This window comes from Balaenoptera physalus, assembly GCF_965194825.1.
Source record: "Balaenoptera physalus genome assembly, chromosome: 20".
NCBI classification, from domain to species: Eukaryota; Metazoa; Chordata; class Mammalia; order Artiodactyla; family Balaenopteridae; genus Balaenoptera; species Balaenoptera physalus.
In genome coordinates this window covers 52,805,130-52,821,722 of record NC_138901.1, presented here as the reverse complement: position 1 = coordinate 52,821,722, position 16,593 = coordinate 52,805,130, and the positions used below count along the sequence as shown (strand labels likewise).

General features: G+C 41.6%; 1 protein-coding gene across 1 annotated transcript in view; it reads left to right on the top strand.

Annotated features, from left to right (window-relative positions):
* ITGAE (integrin subunit alpha E) overlaps window positions 1-4,906 on the top strand; it is a 69,547-nt gene extending 64,641 nt beyond the window's left edge. Inside the window, exon 30 of the mRNA XM_082443810.1 lies at window positions 3,148-4,906. Coding sequence (XP_082299936.1) covers window positions 3,148-3,273 — 126 coding nt within the window. The 3' untranslated portion in view covers window positions 3,274-4,906. The remainder of the gene's footprint in view (window positions 1-3,147) is intronic.
* The last annotated feature ends 11,687 nt before the right edge of the window (window positions 4,907-16,593 follow it).

Here is a 16,593-nt window from a genome sequence, read left to right as displayed (position 1 = left end):
CGCAGGCTTTGTCTAGTTGTGGCAAGTGGGGGCTGATCCTAGTTGTGGTGCGCGGGCCTCTCGTTGCAGTGGCCTCTCTTATTGCAGAGCCCGGGCTCTAGGCGCACGGGCCTCAGCAGTTGTGGCATGTCGGCTCAGTAGTTATGGCTCACGGGCTCTAGAGTGCAGGCTCAGTAGTTGTGGTGCACGGACTTTGTTGCTCCGCGGCGTGTGGGATCTTCCCAGACCAGGGATCGAACCTGTGTCCCCTGCATTGGCAGGCGGATTCTTAACCCCTGTGCCACCAGGGAAGTCCCGTAACTGATTTTCACAGCACCACTTACTGAAATATTTAACCAACTCCTCTGCTCTTCCTCGCTCTCCTGTATCACAGGGGCTGGAAGGCTTTAACCATTTCCCAGGCTCCCTTGCAGTGGACTTCTGGTGTGGATTTTGCCAGTGAGGGGCACTTGCATGAGATGAGAAGGTGGAGGAGGCTTCCTTCTGCTTCTGGCCGCATGGTGGCAGCAGATGAGGACAGGCAGTGGTAGTGGCTTCTTGCAACTCTTGACCTCTGGGTGACACCAGCCCTCCTGTTTTTATTTTCCAGTCCTCCCAACAAATTTGAAACTTAACTCTGCGTATTAAATCCCTTTCTGCTCAAAATACCTAGAGTAGTTTCTGTTTTCTTTTTTAATTTATTTTATTTTTATTTTTAATATATTTATTTATTTATTTATTTTTGGCTGTGTTGGGTTTTCGTTGCTGTCGCGGGCTTTTCTCTAGTTGCGGTGAGCGGGGGCTACTCTTCACTGTGGTGCGCAGGCTTCTCATTGCCGTGGCTTCTCTTGTTGCGGAGCATGGGCTCTAGGCGCATGGGCTTCAGTAGTTGCAGCATGCAGGCTCAGTAGTTGTGGCTCGCAGGCTCTAGAGCTCAGGCTCAGTAGTTGTGGCGCACGGGCTTAGTTGCTCCGCGGCATCTGGGATCTTCCTGGACCAGGGCTCGAACCCGTGTCCCCTGCGTTGGCAGGCGGATTCTTAACCACTGTGCCACCCGGGAAATCCCAGTTTCTGTTTTCTTGATGACCTAAAGTCTAACTATATTATTATTTCCAGATGAATAACAGTTTATCATTTATTCAAATATATATTAGAATATATATACTAGTGTGTATACACACGCGCGCGCACACACACACACACACACACACACACACACACATGCACTAGTGGAAATCTAGTTTTGTTTCATTGATCTCTGTTTGTTCCTGTGCCAGTACCACAATGGAAGGAACCACAGTTTTTAGCATTATGCAAATAAAAAGTTCAAAACAGCAGAAAGGGATCTAACAAATGAAAAGGCAGTCTCCCTCTCCTCTCCCACCTCTAATGTCTCTTTCCAAAAGCAACCACTGTTAATGGTTTTTCAGATATTCCTTCAAAATATTCCTACGCATATACCAGTATAAACGTTTTCAGTGAGATTGAATTGTTTGCAGTGTTCCACCCCTTGCTGTTTCATCTCATAGACCTTAGAAAAGTCTTTCACTAGCAGCACCTGCAGATCTACTCCGTTCTTTTTAACAGCTCCATAATATACTATGTTATATGTGGATGTGTCGGAGTTTACTTGTGAAGTCCCCACAGGTGGATATTTAGGTTATTTCCATTTCTTTTTTTATTACAAAGAAAAGGTGCGATGAACATCTTTAAACAGGTATCCTGGCACACTTTTCAAGTATAGTGATGGGTAAGTTCTCAGCACAATTACTGACTCAAAGGTTATGTGCATTTAAAATTTCGATATATGGGACGTCCCTGGTGGTCCAGTCGTTAAGACTCTGCGCTTCCAGTGCAGGGAGCTTAGGTTCGATCCCTGGTCAGGGAACTAAGATCCCACATGCCGTGTGGTGCAGCTTCTAGAAACAAAATTATATTAAATTAAATTAAAAATTTTTAAAAACATATAAAATTTCAACATATGATGTGACTTGACCTCCAAAAAAGTTTACCAGTTTTCAGTCCCACTTAGAATAAGTGCCACTTTGTGCCCTTGCCACCACTGGGCATCATCAAATTTTAACTGTTTTGCTAATCTGATCAGTGTGGAAATGGTATTCTGTTTTTGATATCAGCCTTCTTTTTAACCTTGCAGTAAATTTTGATTATCTGATAGGTCATTTTCATTCTTATTTTTTTTTAAATTATTGATTGTGTTTTTTCAGATAATTCGTAGTATCAGTTTTTCAGAATCCCAAAAGAAACCTTTTTGGGCTTTTAATTTAAATGTACAGATTAAGTTGGGGAGAATCATTATCTTTATAGTATTATCGTCTTACTTAGAAATATGGCATTTCTGGCCTCCCGCCTTCTGAGACGGCCCCCACTCTGTCTGGGGAGTGTGTTTCTCTCTAAATAAACCCACTTCTTACCCACCAAAAAAAGAAGAAGAAAAAAAAAGAAAGAAGTATGGCATTTCTCCACTTGCTGAGATTTTTTAAAACACCCTGCAACAAGATTTGTAATTTTCTTCAGAGAGGTCTTAATTTACAAAGATTTTAATTTCCAGCTGTATTATATTTTGTATTTACATTTTTATATTTTTTACTGCTACTCTGAAAAATACCTTTTTTCCCCCTGATTATATAGAGTTTGTATTTAATTGGTTGTTTTGAATATTTATCTTATCTGCCATCTTACTGGACTCTGTTTTTTAATAGCTTTTCTGTTGATTTCAAAATCCTATCTGCACATAATGGTAATTTGGAGTCTTTCTGATATACTTTTTCTCATCCTCACGTCTTTGGCTGGAACTTGTGGGGCTCTGAGCAGTTATCTCTGGGCCTGACTTTCATGGGAGCTTTGCATGCCCTCTGCCTGCCTCGCAGCCTGCCCTCGGCCCCACTCCCTGCCACTCTGCCCCTGGGCGGCCCCTGGGGCTTGGTTGGGGCCCCGTCCACTTCTCATGGAGCCCTTTATCTCGCCTGTGTGGCACGATCAGCTTTTCTGTTGATCAGAATCCGTCTGCTTTATTTGTTTCAGGATTCCTTTATATGTTGGTCCCTTTATTATACCATTCTCTGTTTTTCAATGCTGCTACATTTATTAATGTATCTTATTTACAGACACATGTTGTTCCATTGCACTTTCCTTTATTGGGTTTTGCAGGTACTGCATTTTTTACAAACTGATGGTTGGTGGCAGCCCTGTGTTGAACGAGTCTGTCAGCGCCATTTTTCCAACAGCATTTCACGTCTCACTTCATGTCTCTGTCACGTTTTTGGTAATTTCTGAAATATTTCAAACTTTTATTACATTTGTTATGGTGATCTGTGATCTTTGATGTTACTATTGTAAATTTTTTGTTTTTTATTTTTAAATTAAGGTATGTACATTGTTCTGTTAGACATAATGCTATGACACACTTAATAGACTACAGTATAGCGTAAACATAACTTTTATATGTACTGGGAAACCAAAGATTTGTATGACTCGCTTTATCATGATATTTGCTTCATTGTGGTGGTCTGGAAACAAACTTGCAATATCTCTGAGGTGTGCCTTTGAAGGAAAAGAAAGAAGTAAGTTTGCTTAGGTGTTTCCCTGTTGATGGGCTCAGGAGTTGTGTCCAAGTTTTCATTATTATAGGTGACTTGTAGTCCCTGCTTTTATACTTTTTTTTTTATAGCAAATAAGATCCCACTTCGATTGTAACAGCCACGACTTCTATTGACCATCTGTAAGCTATTGACTGACTGAGCTGGGCTGATCTGATTGGGTTAGACCAGTGTCACTGTAGTCAGGAGACTTCGTAAGGGACCGGTCTGTGAGGAGGAAGAGACTTAAATGGAGACATGGTTATAAATGGAGACACTGTATAAATTCATGTGCTGTGGCTTGGGCCAAAGCCTTGTCTTTCTTCTAAAAGATGCCCGTCTAGTGCCAGACCTTTCCCATTTCCTGTTCACCCTCCTCTGCCTGGGAACAGGACATGCCAAAGCTTGCATAGATCCAAGGACAGTGGGTCATGTCACAGGGCCAGTGTCCTGGCCAGAAAAGGACTAAGATGGGGCCAGCTGCACACTAGCATGGGGGAAAGTGCCCCTGTGGTTTCTCTTGTTTTCATCTCCCCTGCTACAGGCTAGTGAGTGCTGATTCAAATAACCTTTCTCTCTCATGATAACATCTGAACTTGCTACAGGCTAGTGAGTGCTGATTCAAATAACCTTTCTCTCCCATGATAACATCTGAACTTTGAATTTGATTGTTGGAGGGATGAAATAAGCAGATGTGAATATCGAAATTGGTCAAACTATTTAGGCCTAATTAGACATTGAGAAAGGAGCATTCCATTCAGCCAAGCCCAGCAGTCTAAAATTATCTGTACTAGTATATTAGTCTGTGCACATTTTCTCTAATATCCATACAAGGAGGGATATTTGGTTAAGATCAGGCTGTAGGTATTTTGGGGTCTCCTAGCCCTAATTATAACCTTGCAATAGTGCCAGAATTTTACCATTACTTTAAGAACAGCTCTAGTAAATGGAATCAAGAGAATCTTAATCACTTCAGGAAGGGCAGTTGTTCAGATATCAAGAGTTCAGGAGGTAGCTGGATGCACCTAAATAGACAATTCCCAACTCCAGTTGACTTTATTTTGATTAGTGGAAGGACGTTTTGAAAAGTATGTAAGTAATACATAGATACACTCTCAGAGTGAGATCAGAGTGAAAAGTGAAAATGTGCTTTAGTCACAACCTTGCCCCATCCTGTGCCCCTCCTTAGAAGCTGAGGTCAGCTGGCTTAGCACGTATCCTTCCAGACCATATTCGGTGCTTTTGTAAATAGTCACATATGTACATATACAAGTACCTGGGTTTTTGGGTTTTGTTTTGTGTGTGTTTTACATAAACAGGATCATAACTTCTACCATTTGTGATAATTTATGACCATTTTCAAGGAGCCAGTGTCAGAGACAAAATGCTGCTGCTGAATGCAGGTTTGGGGGGATAGGGAAAGGCAGCACCTTGGGTTAATGTGTGTTTGGGGAAATCAGTAACTTAAATTTGTGTAGGTCATTACACTTTGTAAAGCTTTTTCCAGAAGTGGACTTAAACACATTTTGGTAATTGCCCTTCAATGCCAAATAGCTTTCCAGAAAGATTGAACCACATTACGTGGTTATCAGCAGCGTGAACGAGCCTGGCATCTCTGTTTTTACTTTGTTTGCTTAATGGGTATATAATTGTAGCTTAACTTTCCTTTTTTTTTTTTTTTTAATATCGGCAAGACCGTGTATTTTCCCATGAAATGAGATGTTTTTTTTTTTTTGCAATCAGAACAAAGTTAATTTTTTTCTTCCAGTTTTACTGAGATATAACTGGCATCCAGCACTGTGTAAGTTTAAGGAGTACAACATAATTACTTGACTTACATGCATCATGAAGTGATGACCACAGTAAATTTAGTGAACATCCATCATCTGTAGATACAAAATTAAAGAAATAGAAAAGAAAATTTTTTTCTTGTGATGAGAACACTTAGGATTTACTCTTAACAGCTTTCGTATACAACAAATTTAATTTTTTATTAAAAAATTAAATAGGTAAAGATTATGATACTTCTTGAGTCACATCTGGAAGCTCAAGATATACCCGACAATGTAGAATAGAATTATCTAGAGATAAATTCAAAAGACAGATCCAGAAGTCATAACATGAAAAAAAGGAGTCTGGAGGTAGAAAAGAAATAAGTAGAGAAGTAATTGTCTTTCTGAGTCCCAGGCAGGATTAACGTAAGAATATATGTGTAGACACATGTTGGTGAAATTCCTGAAGTCCAAGGATAAGGACAAATCTTAAAGTTTTGAGACCCAAAGAACAGATTATTTATTTGCAATGGAAAGAGAATCAATTAGCTTCAGACTTTTTTTTATCAGCAACACTAACAGTTAAATTCCTGGAGCAACATTTGTAGAATCCTGAGGGAAGAAGACTAAGGCCCCAAAATTAATAACCAGGAAAAGATATCATTCATTTGTCAGGGCAAAATAAACATTTTCAGAAGTGCAGGCGTTTAAAAAGTATTCTGTCCATGTACTTATCTGAGGACAACACTTAGGGAAATACTCTATCAAATGACAGTTGGTTCAGAACAGAAATCCCAAGATAGAGAAAGACAAAAAGGAGAGGAATAATGGGAGCAACGAACCTTGCAATATATGTATTATTAAAGTTAAATAGATAATAATAATGTGACTAGGACTTTGTCATATAAATGCTAAGTAGGGACTTTTGAAATAGAAGAGTCATCCTTTAAAGAAAAACTTAACAGTAACCTAGAACTAAAGCTTCTATCCTGTTTGGGGTTGAGGGAGGTGTGAGCAGCTATAGATGCTTGGTGCATGTGTGTTAAAAATACATATAGTATAAAAACACATGTTGTATAACATTTTTTAAAATTAATTAATTTAATTTTGGCTGCATTGGGTCTTCGTTGCTGTGCACGGGCTTTCTCTAGTTGCGGCAAGCGGGGGCTACTCTTCGTTGTGGTGTGCGGGCCTCTCATTGCGGTGGCTTCTCTTGTTGCTGAGCACGGGCTCTAGGAGCGTGAGCTTCAGTAGTTGTGGCACGTGGGCTCAGTAGTTGTGGCTCGTGAACTCTAGAGCGCAGGCTCAGTAGTTGTCGCACACGGGCTTAGTTGCTCCCCGGCATGTGGAATCTTCCCGGACCAGGGCTCAAACCCGTGTCCCCTGCATTTGCAGGCAGATTCTTAACCACTGCGCCACCAAGGAAGCCCCCACATATTGTATAACATTATTATTTTCTTTTGATAGAATATATATATTTGAAGATGACTCAGGAATATGTAGGCATGAGCTGATCTTTAAAGCACAGTAGGACTTCAAAACTGACTGGAAAGAAAGGCAAACAGAGGAATGACAGGGAGGAAAAAGGAACAGGAAAAAATGACAGGGATGAAAAATGGCTAATTCAGCAGAAGTAAGAAGAAGGAAAGTGAGATTGTATTTAAGATGGAAGGAATAAAACCAAATACGTTAATTACTTCCCTAAGCGTGAATGAACTCAGGAGACAGAGACTGTCAGATGGGCTGAAAAGTCAGATTCAAATGTGTATTATTTGAAGAAACACTTGTAAAACAAGATAACAAGCAATTTGAAAAATAAATAGACAAAGATATTGGGAAAATGCAAACAAAAATGAAGGAGGGGTGGCAATTTTCATACTTGAAAAAGCAGAATTCAGTGTCCAAAACATTCATTAGGACAAAGAGAGGCATTATGTAGTGTCCTTCCAGTCGCTTCTGGATGGCATCTGGCGCTTTCTGGTCTTAGGGCAGTCTCATTGTCAAGTATTAAAGATGAAGTCTGAATTAAAACAAAACTTGAATTTTTTACAACAGCAAATTAAAGGAGAAAAACAATTAGGTTATATGAAAAATGCTACGAAGGCATCTGATAACACTTAGCAACTTTTCCTAATAGAACTTCTAAGTAGGTTAGGAAGGGAAGGAAGTTATTGCATAATGATAAAGACATTTACCAAAAATTTTTAGCAAATATCATACTAAATGGCAAATTTCTGAGGCTCTGTCCTTAAAATCAGGCACAGGAGATACTTACTCTTAATAATGTGATTCATTGTTTGTCGAGATCTGGTCTGATGAAATAGATAAAGGTATGAAATAATTTTGTAATATTAGAAAAGCATAATTTGTCTGTAATTGTAGAGGTCTCAAAAACCCATGAGAATCTAGTAAAAGATTACTAGAATTAAAAAGAGAATTTATAAAGTGGTATAAGAATTTATAAGAAGTTATAAAGTTACGTAAGACACAAACTGATAAGTTGGGTTTTGTTTATGTTTTTCTTATTGTTTTTATTTTTAATATGAGTAGTAGCCAGTTAGAAATGGACAGGGGAAAATATACCGCTTATAATACACACTATTTTAAACTTAACAAAATGTTAAAGAACCTAAATAAAAGAAATGTGAAATCTTACTAAAGGACACAAAATAAGATCTGCACATATGGCAGGCCACACCAAGTTCCTGAATAGGAAGGCTTACTGTCATAGCTATATAAATCTTTCCTAAAATAATATTTCCATGCATTGCAGTTTTCTATTTTTTTTCATTTGAATCTAGTATAGATATATTCACTTACGTGAATCTATCAACATTTTCTTCAAATTTTTTTTTAATTTTAAATTTAATTTTATTTATTTTTTTATACAGCAGGTTCTTATTAGTCATCAATTTTATACACATCAGTGTATACATGTCAATCCCAATCTCCCAATTCATCACACCACCCCCCCACCCCCCACCGCTTTCCCCCGTTGGTGTCCATACATTTGTTCTCTACATCTGTGTCTCAATTTCTGCCCTGCAAACCGGTTCATCTGTACCATTTTTCTAGGTTCCACATATATGCGTTAATATACGATATTTGTTTTTCTGACTTACTTCACTCAGTATGACAGTCTCTAGATCCATCCACATCTCAACAAATGACCCAATTTCGTTCCTTTTTATGGCCGAGTAATATTCCATTGTATATATGTACCACATCTTCTTTATCCATTCATCTGTCGATGGGCATTTAGGTTGCTTCCATGACCTGGCTATTGTAAATAGTGCTGCAGTGAACACTGGGGTACATGTGTCTTTTTGAATTATGGTTTTCTCTGGGTATTTGCCCAGTGGTGGGATTGCTGGATCATATGCTAATTCTATTTTTAGTTTTTTAAGGACCCGCCATACTGTTCTCCGTAGTGGCTGTATCAATTTACATTCCCACCAACAGTGCAAAAGGGTTCCCTTTTCTCTACACCCTCTCCACCATTTGTTGTTTGTAGATTTTCTGATGATGCCTATTCTAACTGGTGTGAGGTGATACCTCATTGTAGTTTTGATTTGCATTTCTCTAATAATTAGTGATGTTGAGCAGCTTTTCATTTGCTTCTTGGCCATCTGTTTGTCTTCTTTGGAGGAATGTCTATTTAGGTCTTCTGCCCATTTTTGGATTGGGTTGTTTGTTTTTTTAATATTGAGCTGCATGAGCTGTTTATATATTTTGGAGATTAATCCTTTGTCTGTTGATTTGTTTGCAAATATTTTCTCCCATTCTGAGGGTTGTCTTTTCATCTTGTTTATGGTTTCCTTTGCTGTGCAAAAGCTTTGAAGTTTCATTAGGTCCCATTTGTTTATTTTTGTTTTTATTTCCATTACTCTAGGAGGTGGATCAAAAAAGATCTTGCTGTGATTGATGTCAAAGAGTGTTCTTCCTATGTTTTCCACTAAGAGTTTTATAGTGTCCGGTCTTATATTTAGGTCTCGAATCCATTTTGAGTTTATTTTTGTGTATGGTGTTAGGGAGTGTTCTAATTTCATTCTTTTACATGTAGCTGTCCAGTTTTCCCAGCACCACTTATTGAAGAGACTGTCTTTTCTCCATTGTATATCTTTGCCTCCTTTGTCATAGATTAGTTGACCATAGGTGCGTGGGTTTATCTCTGGGCTTTCTATCTTGTTCCATTGATCTATATTTCTGGTTTTGTGCCAGTGCCATATTGTCTTGATTACTGTAGCTTGATAGTATAGTCTGAAGTCAGGGAGTCTGATTCCTCCAGCTCCGTTTCTTTCCCTCAAGACTGCTTTGGCTATTCGGGGTCTTTTTTTTTTTTTTTTTTTTTTATTTATGGCTGTGTTGGGTCTTCATTTCTGTGCGAGGGCTTTCTCTAGTTGTGGCAAGCGGGGGCCACTCTTCATCGCTGTGCGTGGGCCTCTCACTATCGTGGCCTCTCTGTTGCGGAGCACAGGCTCCAGACGCGCAGGCTCAGTAATTGTGGCTCACAGGCCCAGTTGCTCCGCGGCATGTGGGATCTTCCCAGACCAGGGCTCGAACCCATGTCCCCTGCATTGGCAGGCAGATTCTCAACGACTGCACCACCAGGGAAGCCCTATTCGGGGTCTTTTGTGTCTCCATCCAAATTTTAAGATTTTTTGTTCTAGTTCCGTAAAAAATGCCATTGGTAATTTGATACGGATTGCATTGAATCTGTAGATTGCTTTGGGTAGTATAGTCATTTTCACAATATTGATTCTTCCAATCCAAGAACATGGTATATTTCTCCATCTGTTGGTATCTTCTTTAATTTCTTTCATCAGTGTCTTATAGTTTTCTGCATACAGGTCTTTTGTCTCCCTAGGTAGGTTTATTCCTAGGTATTTTATTCTTTTTGTTGCAGTGGTAAATGGGAGTGTTTCCTTAATTTCTCTTTCAGATTTTTCATCATTAGTGAATAGGAATGCAAGAGATTTCTGTGCATTAATTTTGTATCCTGCAAGTAAGGGTAATTTGACTTAGAATTAGAGAGCAATGTGCTCTCCAGAAGCGGGGGAACTGAGTCTTGCAGATTTGCTGCTGGGCATTAGGAAGCAGTAGTATTGCTGGTGGTCTGTCTAAACGAGGAACTCTTCCTAAGTATCACAGGGAAGACAGGACCAGGGTGCCAGCCTCCAGGAGAGGCAGGTGGCGGCTCTGCTCCCCCTCCCTCTGCCCCAGGATTGGATTCTGGGTCTGGTTGGTCAACTCCTAGGACCTATAACCAGCTGCAGTCCTGAGTGGTCGGGGGATTGAAGGTGTGCTCTCTGGGGAGGCATCTTCTCTCCAGGGTCTGGGAAGTGGGCCTGGGCTAGCCCTGCCCAGAGCATTGACAGATGTTCTCGAGCTCTTGGCCTTGTTTCCTGGGCTTGACTAGTGTCCTACCCTGGGGTAATTTTTTCTTTCTTTCTTTTTATTTTTTTCAGGAACAGTGAATTTATTTATTCTCTTCACGTGGTAATGGTTCATACTCATGATAACAGAATTCAAACAATGCAAAAATCAGTCTCCCTCATGCCCCAGGCCCCCAGTTGTCCATTTTTTTTTCCTCTGAGAAAACCAGGATTACCAGTTTCTTTTTTGTGTGCATTCTTCAAGAGAGAGTTTATGCATATAAAAACATCCTTTAGGGCTTCCCTGGTGGCGCAGTGGTTGGGAGTCTGCCTGCCAATGCAGGGGACGTGGGTTCGAGCCCTGGTCTGGGAAGATCCCACATGCCACGGAGCAGCTAAGCCCGTGAGCCACAATTGCTGAGCCTGCGCGTCTGGAGCCTGTGCTCCGCAACAAGAGAGGCCGCTACAGTGAGGGGCCTGCGCACCGCGATGAAGTGTGGCCCCTGCTTGCCACAACTAGAGAAAGCCCTCGCACAGAAACGAAGACCCAACACAGCCAAAAATAAATAAATTTTAAAAACATCCTTTAAAATTGCAAATCGTAGTATATAATGTATACACTCTTCTGTATTTTGCTTTTTTTCATTTACTGATCTATCTTGGAGATCATTTTATGTGAACTGGAAATCTACTTTATTCTTTTTAATGGATGGTTTCTTGTCCTGTGTATCTGTTTTGGGAGGTACCGTAATTTATTTAACTACACCATTATTGATGAACATTTAAGTTGTTTATAGTATTTTGTCACTTGTGTATTGGAGCAGGTGTAATTTTGAGCAAAGATGAATGTGGTCAGGAATTTTTTCCTCTCTTGAGAGCTGTGAGGTCTGAGATTAACGTTGGACTGCTGGGGTGGGAGAAAACACCACTGGCCCACTTTGGTTCTGCAAACCTTTTGATTTCCTAGTCTAGGAAAGGCTACCAGCCTAACTCCTGGATTCTACACTGGGGCTTGGGGTCCTTTGCCTCCTAGGTGAAGAACTCACAGGTAGAGTAGCAAGTTAAGGACACTAGTACCTCTATTTCAGGGGTTCCTAACTTGTTTGTTTGCCATAGACCTGTTTGGCGATCTGCTGAAGCCTAGGGACGCCTTCTCAGATAATTTCCCAGCATTTTATTATGAACATCTTCAAACATACAGAAAAATTGAATTTTACACTGAACACCTGGCTTCTTCCATTAACATTTTACTATGCTTGCTTTATCGTATTTTTCCATCTATCCATCCATCAGCTTGTTTTTAAATATATAAGTTTATAAAGAACCAGTTATATTGAAACAGTGATCAGAATATTAAAAATTTTTTTATGATATGGAGATACATACTTCTTTATTAAGAAAGAAAAATGGGGAAATATCTGTAATTTCTATTGGTGTTAAGATACAGGTACTGCTAATACTCTTATGGTTTGTTGCCTACATTCATAATTGAAGGAAATGTTAAATTTCAGTTAAAGTGTAGTAAAAATAAATACGTAACATATTTTTCCATCCAGCTTCACAGACCTACTCTGTTTAGGCTGGGTCATTTAAGAAAAAGCATCTGTTCTACCCCAGGCTTTGTACTTTTGCAGCTGTCTTATCAGTCACTCCAGGCACCATTAGCTGTTCAGCGGAGGAGGAAACAACTTGCCCGAGGCCATCAGCTAGTTTAAGGAGGAATCTTCAGGTCCAATGTTTTTCCACAGAAGCTTCATTACAGGCGGGCAGGGTGTAGGGGAGTGGCAGCTCGGGTGTAGGGGAGGTTTACAGGCGTTGCTGGGGAAGAGGCACAGGTGGAGCTCAGCTCTTCAGGTTCCTGGGCTCCACCCACTAAAGGTCCTGATGCTCTAGTCTGGCTTGGGCTTGGGAATTGGCTTTTGGGGCAAGCACTCTGGGTGATCTTTGATGTCAAGACCCACACCCTGTGAGATACTAGTTAATGAGATCAGGGTTTGTTCATCTGATTACACTTTGTCAATGGGTAGCGCTCAGCACAGACTTGGAGTCTTGATGACTAACAAGTTGCTTCAGGAGACAAATTTAACATAATGCTCTAGTAGAATTATCTCTGTTGAAATATACACTCAAAAATAAAGGCTTAGTCACTCTACTCTTGGCACTTCAAATATGCAGGCTAATGGGTAGAGGCAGGATGATCAGGAATCAACCTTCCCCCCTTCCTCCTTTCCTCCCTCCCCCCGTCCCCCCTTCTCTTCTGGATGACCACTTATCTCATTATAGACCCAGTGGAGCAGAGTGGTAAAGCCTTTTCTGCCTTCATAGCCCTATAGGACAGATAAGATACGCACTCAGCTGTAACTTCCTGAAACATCCTGTCCTTTGGGAATTTAGAGAAGGAGAGGGATCCAGGAGGCCTTTGTGAAGGAGACAAAGCCCTGTAAAGGCTGAGCCTTGAAGCCATGAAGTACTGAGGAGAGAGCCGCCTGAGCAAAGGCACAGGGGTTGGAAAGTGCGGGATGTGATAAAGCTGTCAGTCAGTTCCCCTGAAGCTGGTGTGCGTAAAGGGCTTGTGAGGCCAGAAAGGCCGGTGGGGATAGAGACTGCAACAAAGAGGAAGACTCTATGGGAGGGCTGAGTGCAGGAGCTGTGGACGCCGCGCCCACTCTCGGGTTTCACGCGAGGATGTCCTGCTTGCTCTCGGTGCATCACTACAATCCTGTGAACTCAAGGAGAGAGAGGTGGGGATGGACGAGGGCTGTTCCGTGAAGGTTGTGGGGAAAACCCTGCAGGCAGCAGGAGCCGGAGCAAGACCATCTTTCTCTACCGTGTACCGCGTTCGTGCTGGCGCCGCTGTGTGGGTTTGGTCGGTTTGAGTTTGAATCTTTATCCTTTTCAGTGCCCAGTGAACCAGCATTTGACGGTTTATTCTTTTAAAGTGACACCGCAGTGGAGTTTTTCCCCAGGTCACATTCTGAGAACTGAGTAATGAGTAAGAACCCATCACTTAAGACAGGACTCAGAAATGCTTCCTGCAGAGACAGGCTTCCTTCTTCCTGTTGACTCTTTGAAGCAACATTAATATCTGCTATTTCTTTTTTTTTTAATTTTTTAATCTTTATTGGAGTATAATTGCTTCACAATACTGTGTTAATTGATGTTGCACAACAAAGCAAATCAGCCATATGAATACACGTGTCCCCACATCCCCTCCCTCTTGAGCCTCCCTCCCACCCTCCCTATCCCACCCCTCTAGGTCATCGCAAAGCCGCTCTCCCTGTGCTACGCTGCTGCTTCCCACCAGCCAACTACTTTACATTTGGTAGTGTGTATATGTCAATGCTACTCTCACTTTATCCCAGCTTCGCCCTCCCACCCCAAGTCCTCAGTCCATTTTCTATGTCTACCTCTTTATTCCTGCGCTGCAACTAGGTTTGTCAGTACCATTTTTTTTTTAGATTCCATATATATGCGTTAGAATACAGTCTTTGTTTTTCTCTTTCTGACTTACTTCACTCTGCTCACCATCGCTAATCATTAGAGAAATGCAGATCAGAACTACAATGAGGTATCACCTCATGCCAGTCAGAATGGCCATTATCAAAAAATCTAGAAACAATAAATGCTGGAGAGGGTGTGGAGAAAAGGGAACCCTCCTGCACTGTTGGTGGGAATGTAAATTGATAACAACCACTATGGAAAACAGTATGGAGTTTCCTTAAAAAACTAAAAATAGAACTACCATATGACCCAGCAATCCCACTACTGGGCATATACCCTGAGAAATGCTGTTTCTTAAATGGACCAGTAATGTCTATTAATGGAATGTGTTTATCAAAGCAGGACTCCTCAGAGCAAAAGAAAAATTGCTTCATGAAACCCTTTCCATGCCACGCCTCTCCCACTCTTGTCCCTTCTAGGTCATCCAGGATATTTTGGGCTCTGAAGGAGGGCTCTCCTTGCCTTGTGATGACTTGCTTTTGTGCCCTAAGACAGATTCAGATTTCCTATCTCAGGCCTCGCTTGAGCCCTCCTCTCCTCTGGGGTGGGAAATTGAACCTCGTTCGTTAGGTATAAGTAACCTCTGAACCTCTCCTCCAAGGACCACGTTATTTTATGAGATTTGTATTTTATTTCTCTTTTGCTTCCTTTTACATTTTTGGAGAATATTTTTTGAGTTCATTTTATAATTCCCCATCACTTCACTGCAGCTACCTTAAATCATCCAACGAGACAGTCTTACGAACCAGATGAGATTGGTCAACCCCTTCACTGCCAGCCCCTTTCTTTAAGGTGGACGACACTCATTATAATGAAGCATGATGTGGATGCCTTTGGGGGAGGAGAGGGAAGGGGGCTTTGACTACTTTGAGGACTAGCCATTCACCCCTGACCCCTGACTTACTACTTGCTAAGCTGATAAGCATTCGCACAGTAGTGGTGGCGAAGATCATTTGAACAGGGTGCCTGTTGAGATGGGTTTAGGTAGAGACTGGAAAAACCACTCAAAGACAGCAGGTAGTTTTCTTTCAAGTGGAGAATTCATCTTGGATTTGGAAACATCCCTGACTTGAACTTCTCATAATGCAAACGTAAAAAGCAAAGACCCTGGTACTTGCCTGGCGGTTCAGTGGTTAAGACTCGGCGCTTCCACTGCAGGGGGTGCAGGTTCGATCCCTGGTAACGGGAACTTCTGCGTGTGCGGCCAGTAAAAAAGCAAAGACCCTTTCTCCCACTTTGCGTATAATGGGAGTTAGACCTGAACTTGGGAGGTGAGCCGGCCCCAGTGATATGGAGGTAGATTGCAGATACTTAGGTTTGCAGCTCCAGGGAAGTATTTTTCACATTGTTTTGACCATGACCCACAAGAAGAAATATATTACACGTCATTATACGCACACACATACTTCAAACAAACATTTCACCAAACTGTCTACACTTACTTCCTTAAACACACTCTGATATTTTCTTTTTGTGAATATGCTGGTTGGAACCCAGTAAACTGATGTCCTGACCCACTAATGGGTCTGGATCTAGCCTAAGAAGCTGTGAGGGAGCCCACAAGGAGGGGTCTGGCCCTAGCCCTGAGAGCAGCGCTTTCCCCTTTGGATGTCCCTCACGTGGTCTGTAAAGCATCCGGATAGTTCTGTCAGAAACTGCAGCCTGGTCTTGGCTGGGCCATGGGGGGTTCAGGAGGGGCTGCCCACACTGGAGGGCAAACAAGAGCAGGTTGGTGGGCCTCCTCATAAGGCGTGATGTCACTCCATTGAGGCTGCATCTCCTCTGAGTGTTGGAGAGCCGTGTGAGGGGAGGGCTGAGGAAGAGGCTGGCAGGAGAGTGAGGAAGGGAGGCCTGGTGACAATTCCTAAGCCTTTCCCTCTGGATGATGTCAGCTTCCAAAATCCCCAGTCATGACTGGAACAGGGTGGCAGCTGAAATCTCCCTGTTTAAAAAGTCAGGCCTGAGTTTCACTCAACAAATATGTACTGACATATTATATAGCAGTCATAGCGGTGGGCATGGGGTGCAGAGATGGCCAAAGGCAAGGTCCCCGCCCTCCTGGAGCTTACGGTCTTGGTAGGCGACACAGACAATAAGTAAATAAGATCATATTCAAGAGTGACAGGGGCTCTAAGGGAATAAGAAGGGGTAGTGGGATAGAAAGTGTTTGGGGTGGAGGCGCTTTTGGTGGGTGGTAGTAAGAACAGGACTTTTTTTTTTTTTTTTTTAAGGAAATGGCATTTGAATTGAAATTGATGAACAGTTGCAAAAATCTGTGCTTCCGAAATGGCAGCTTGAGAGCAAAATACAGATTTGCAGGCCCCATCCTAGTCTTAAGGGAATGAAAATATTTGGGGCAGGGCCCAGGAA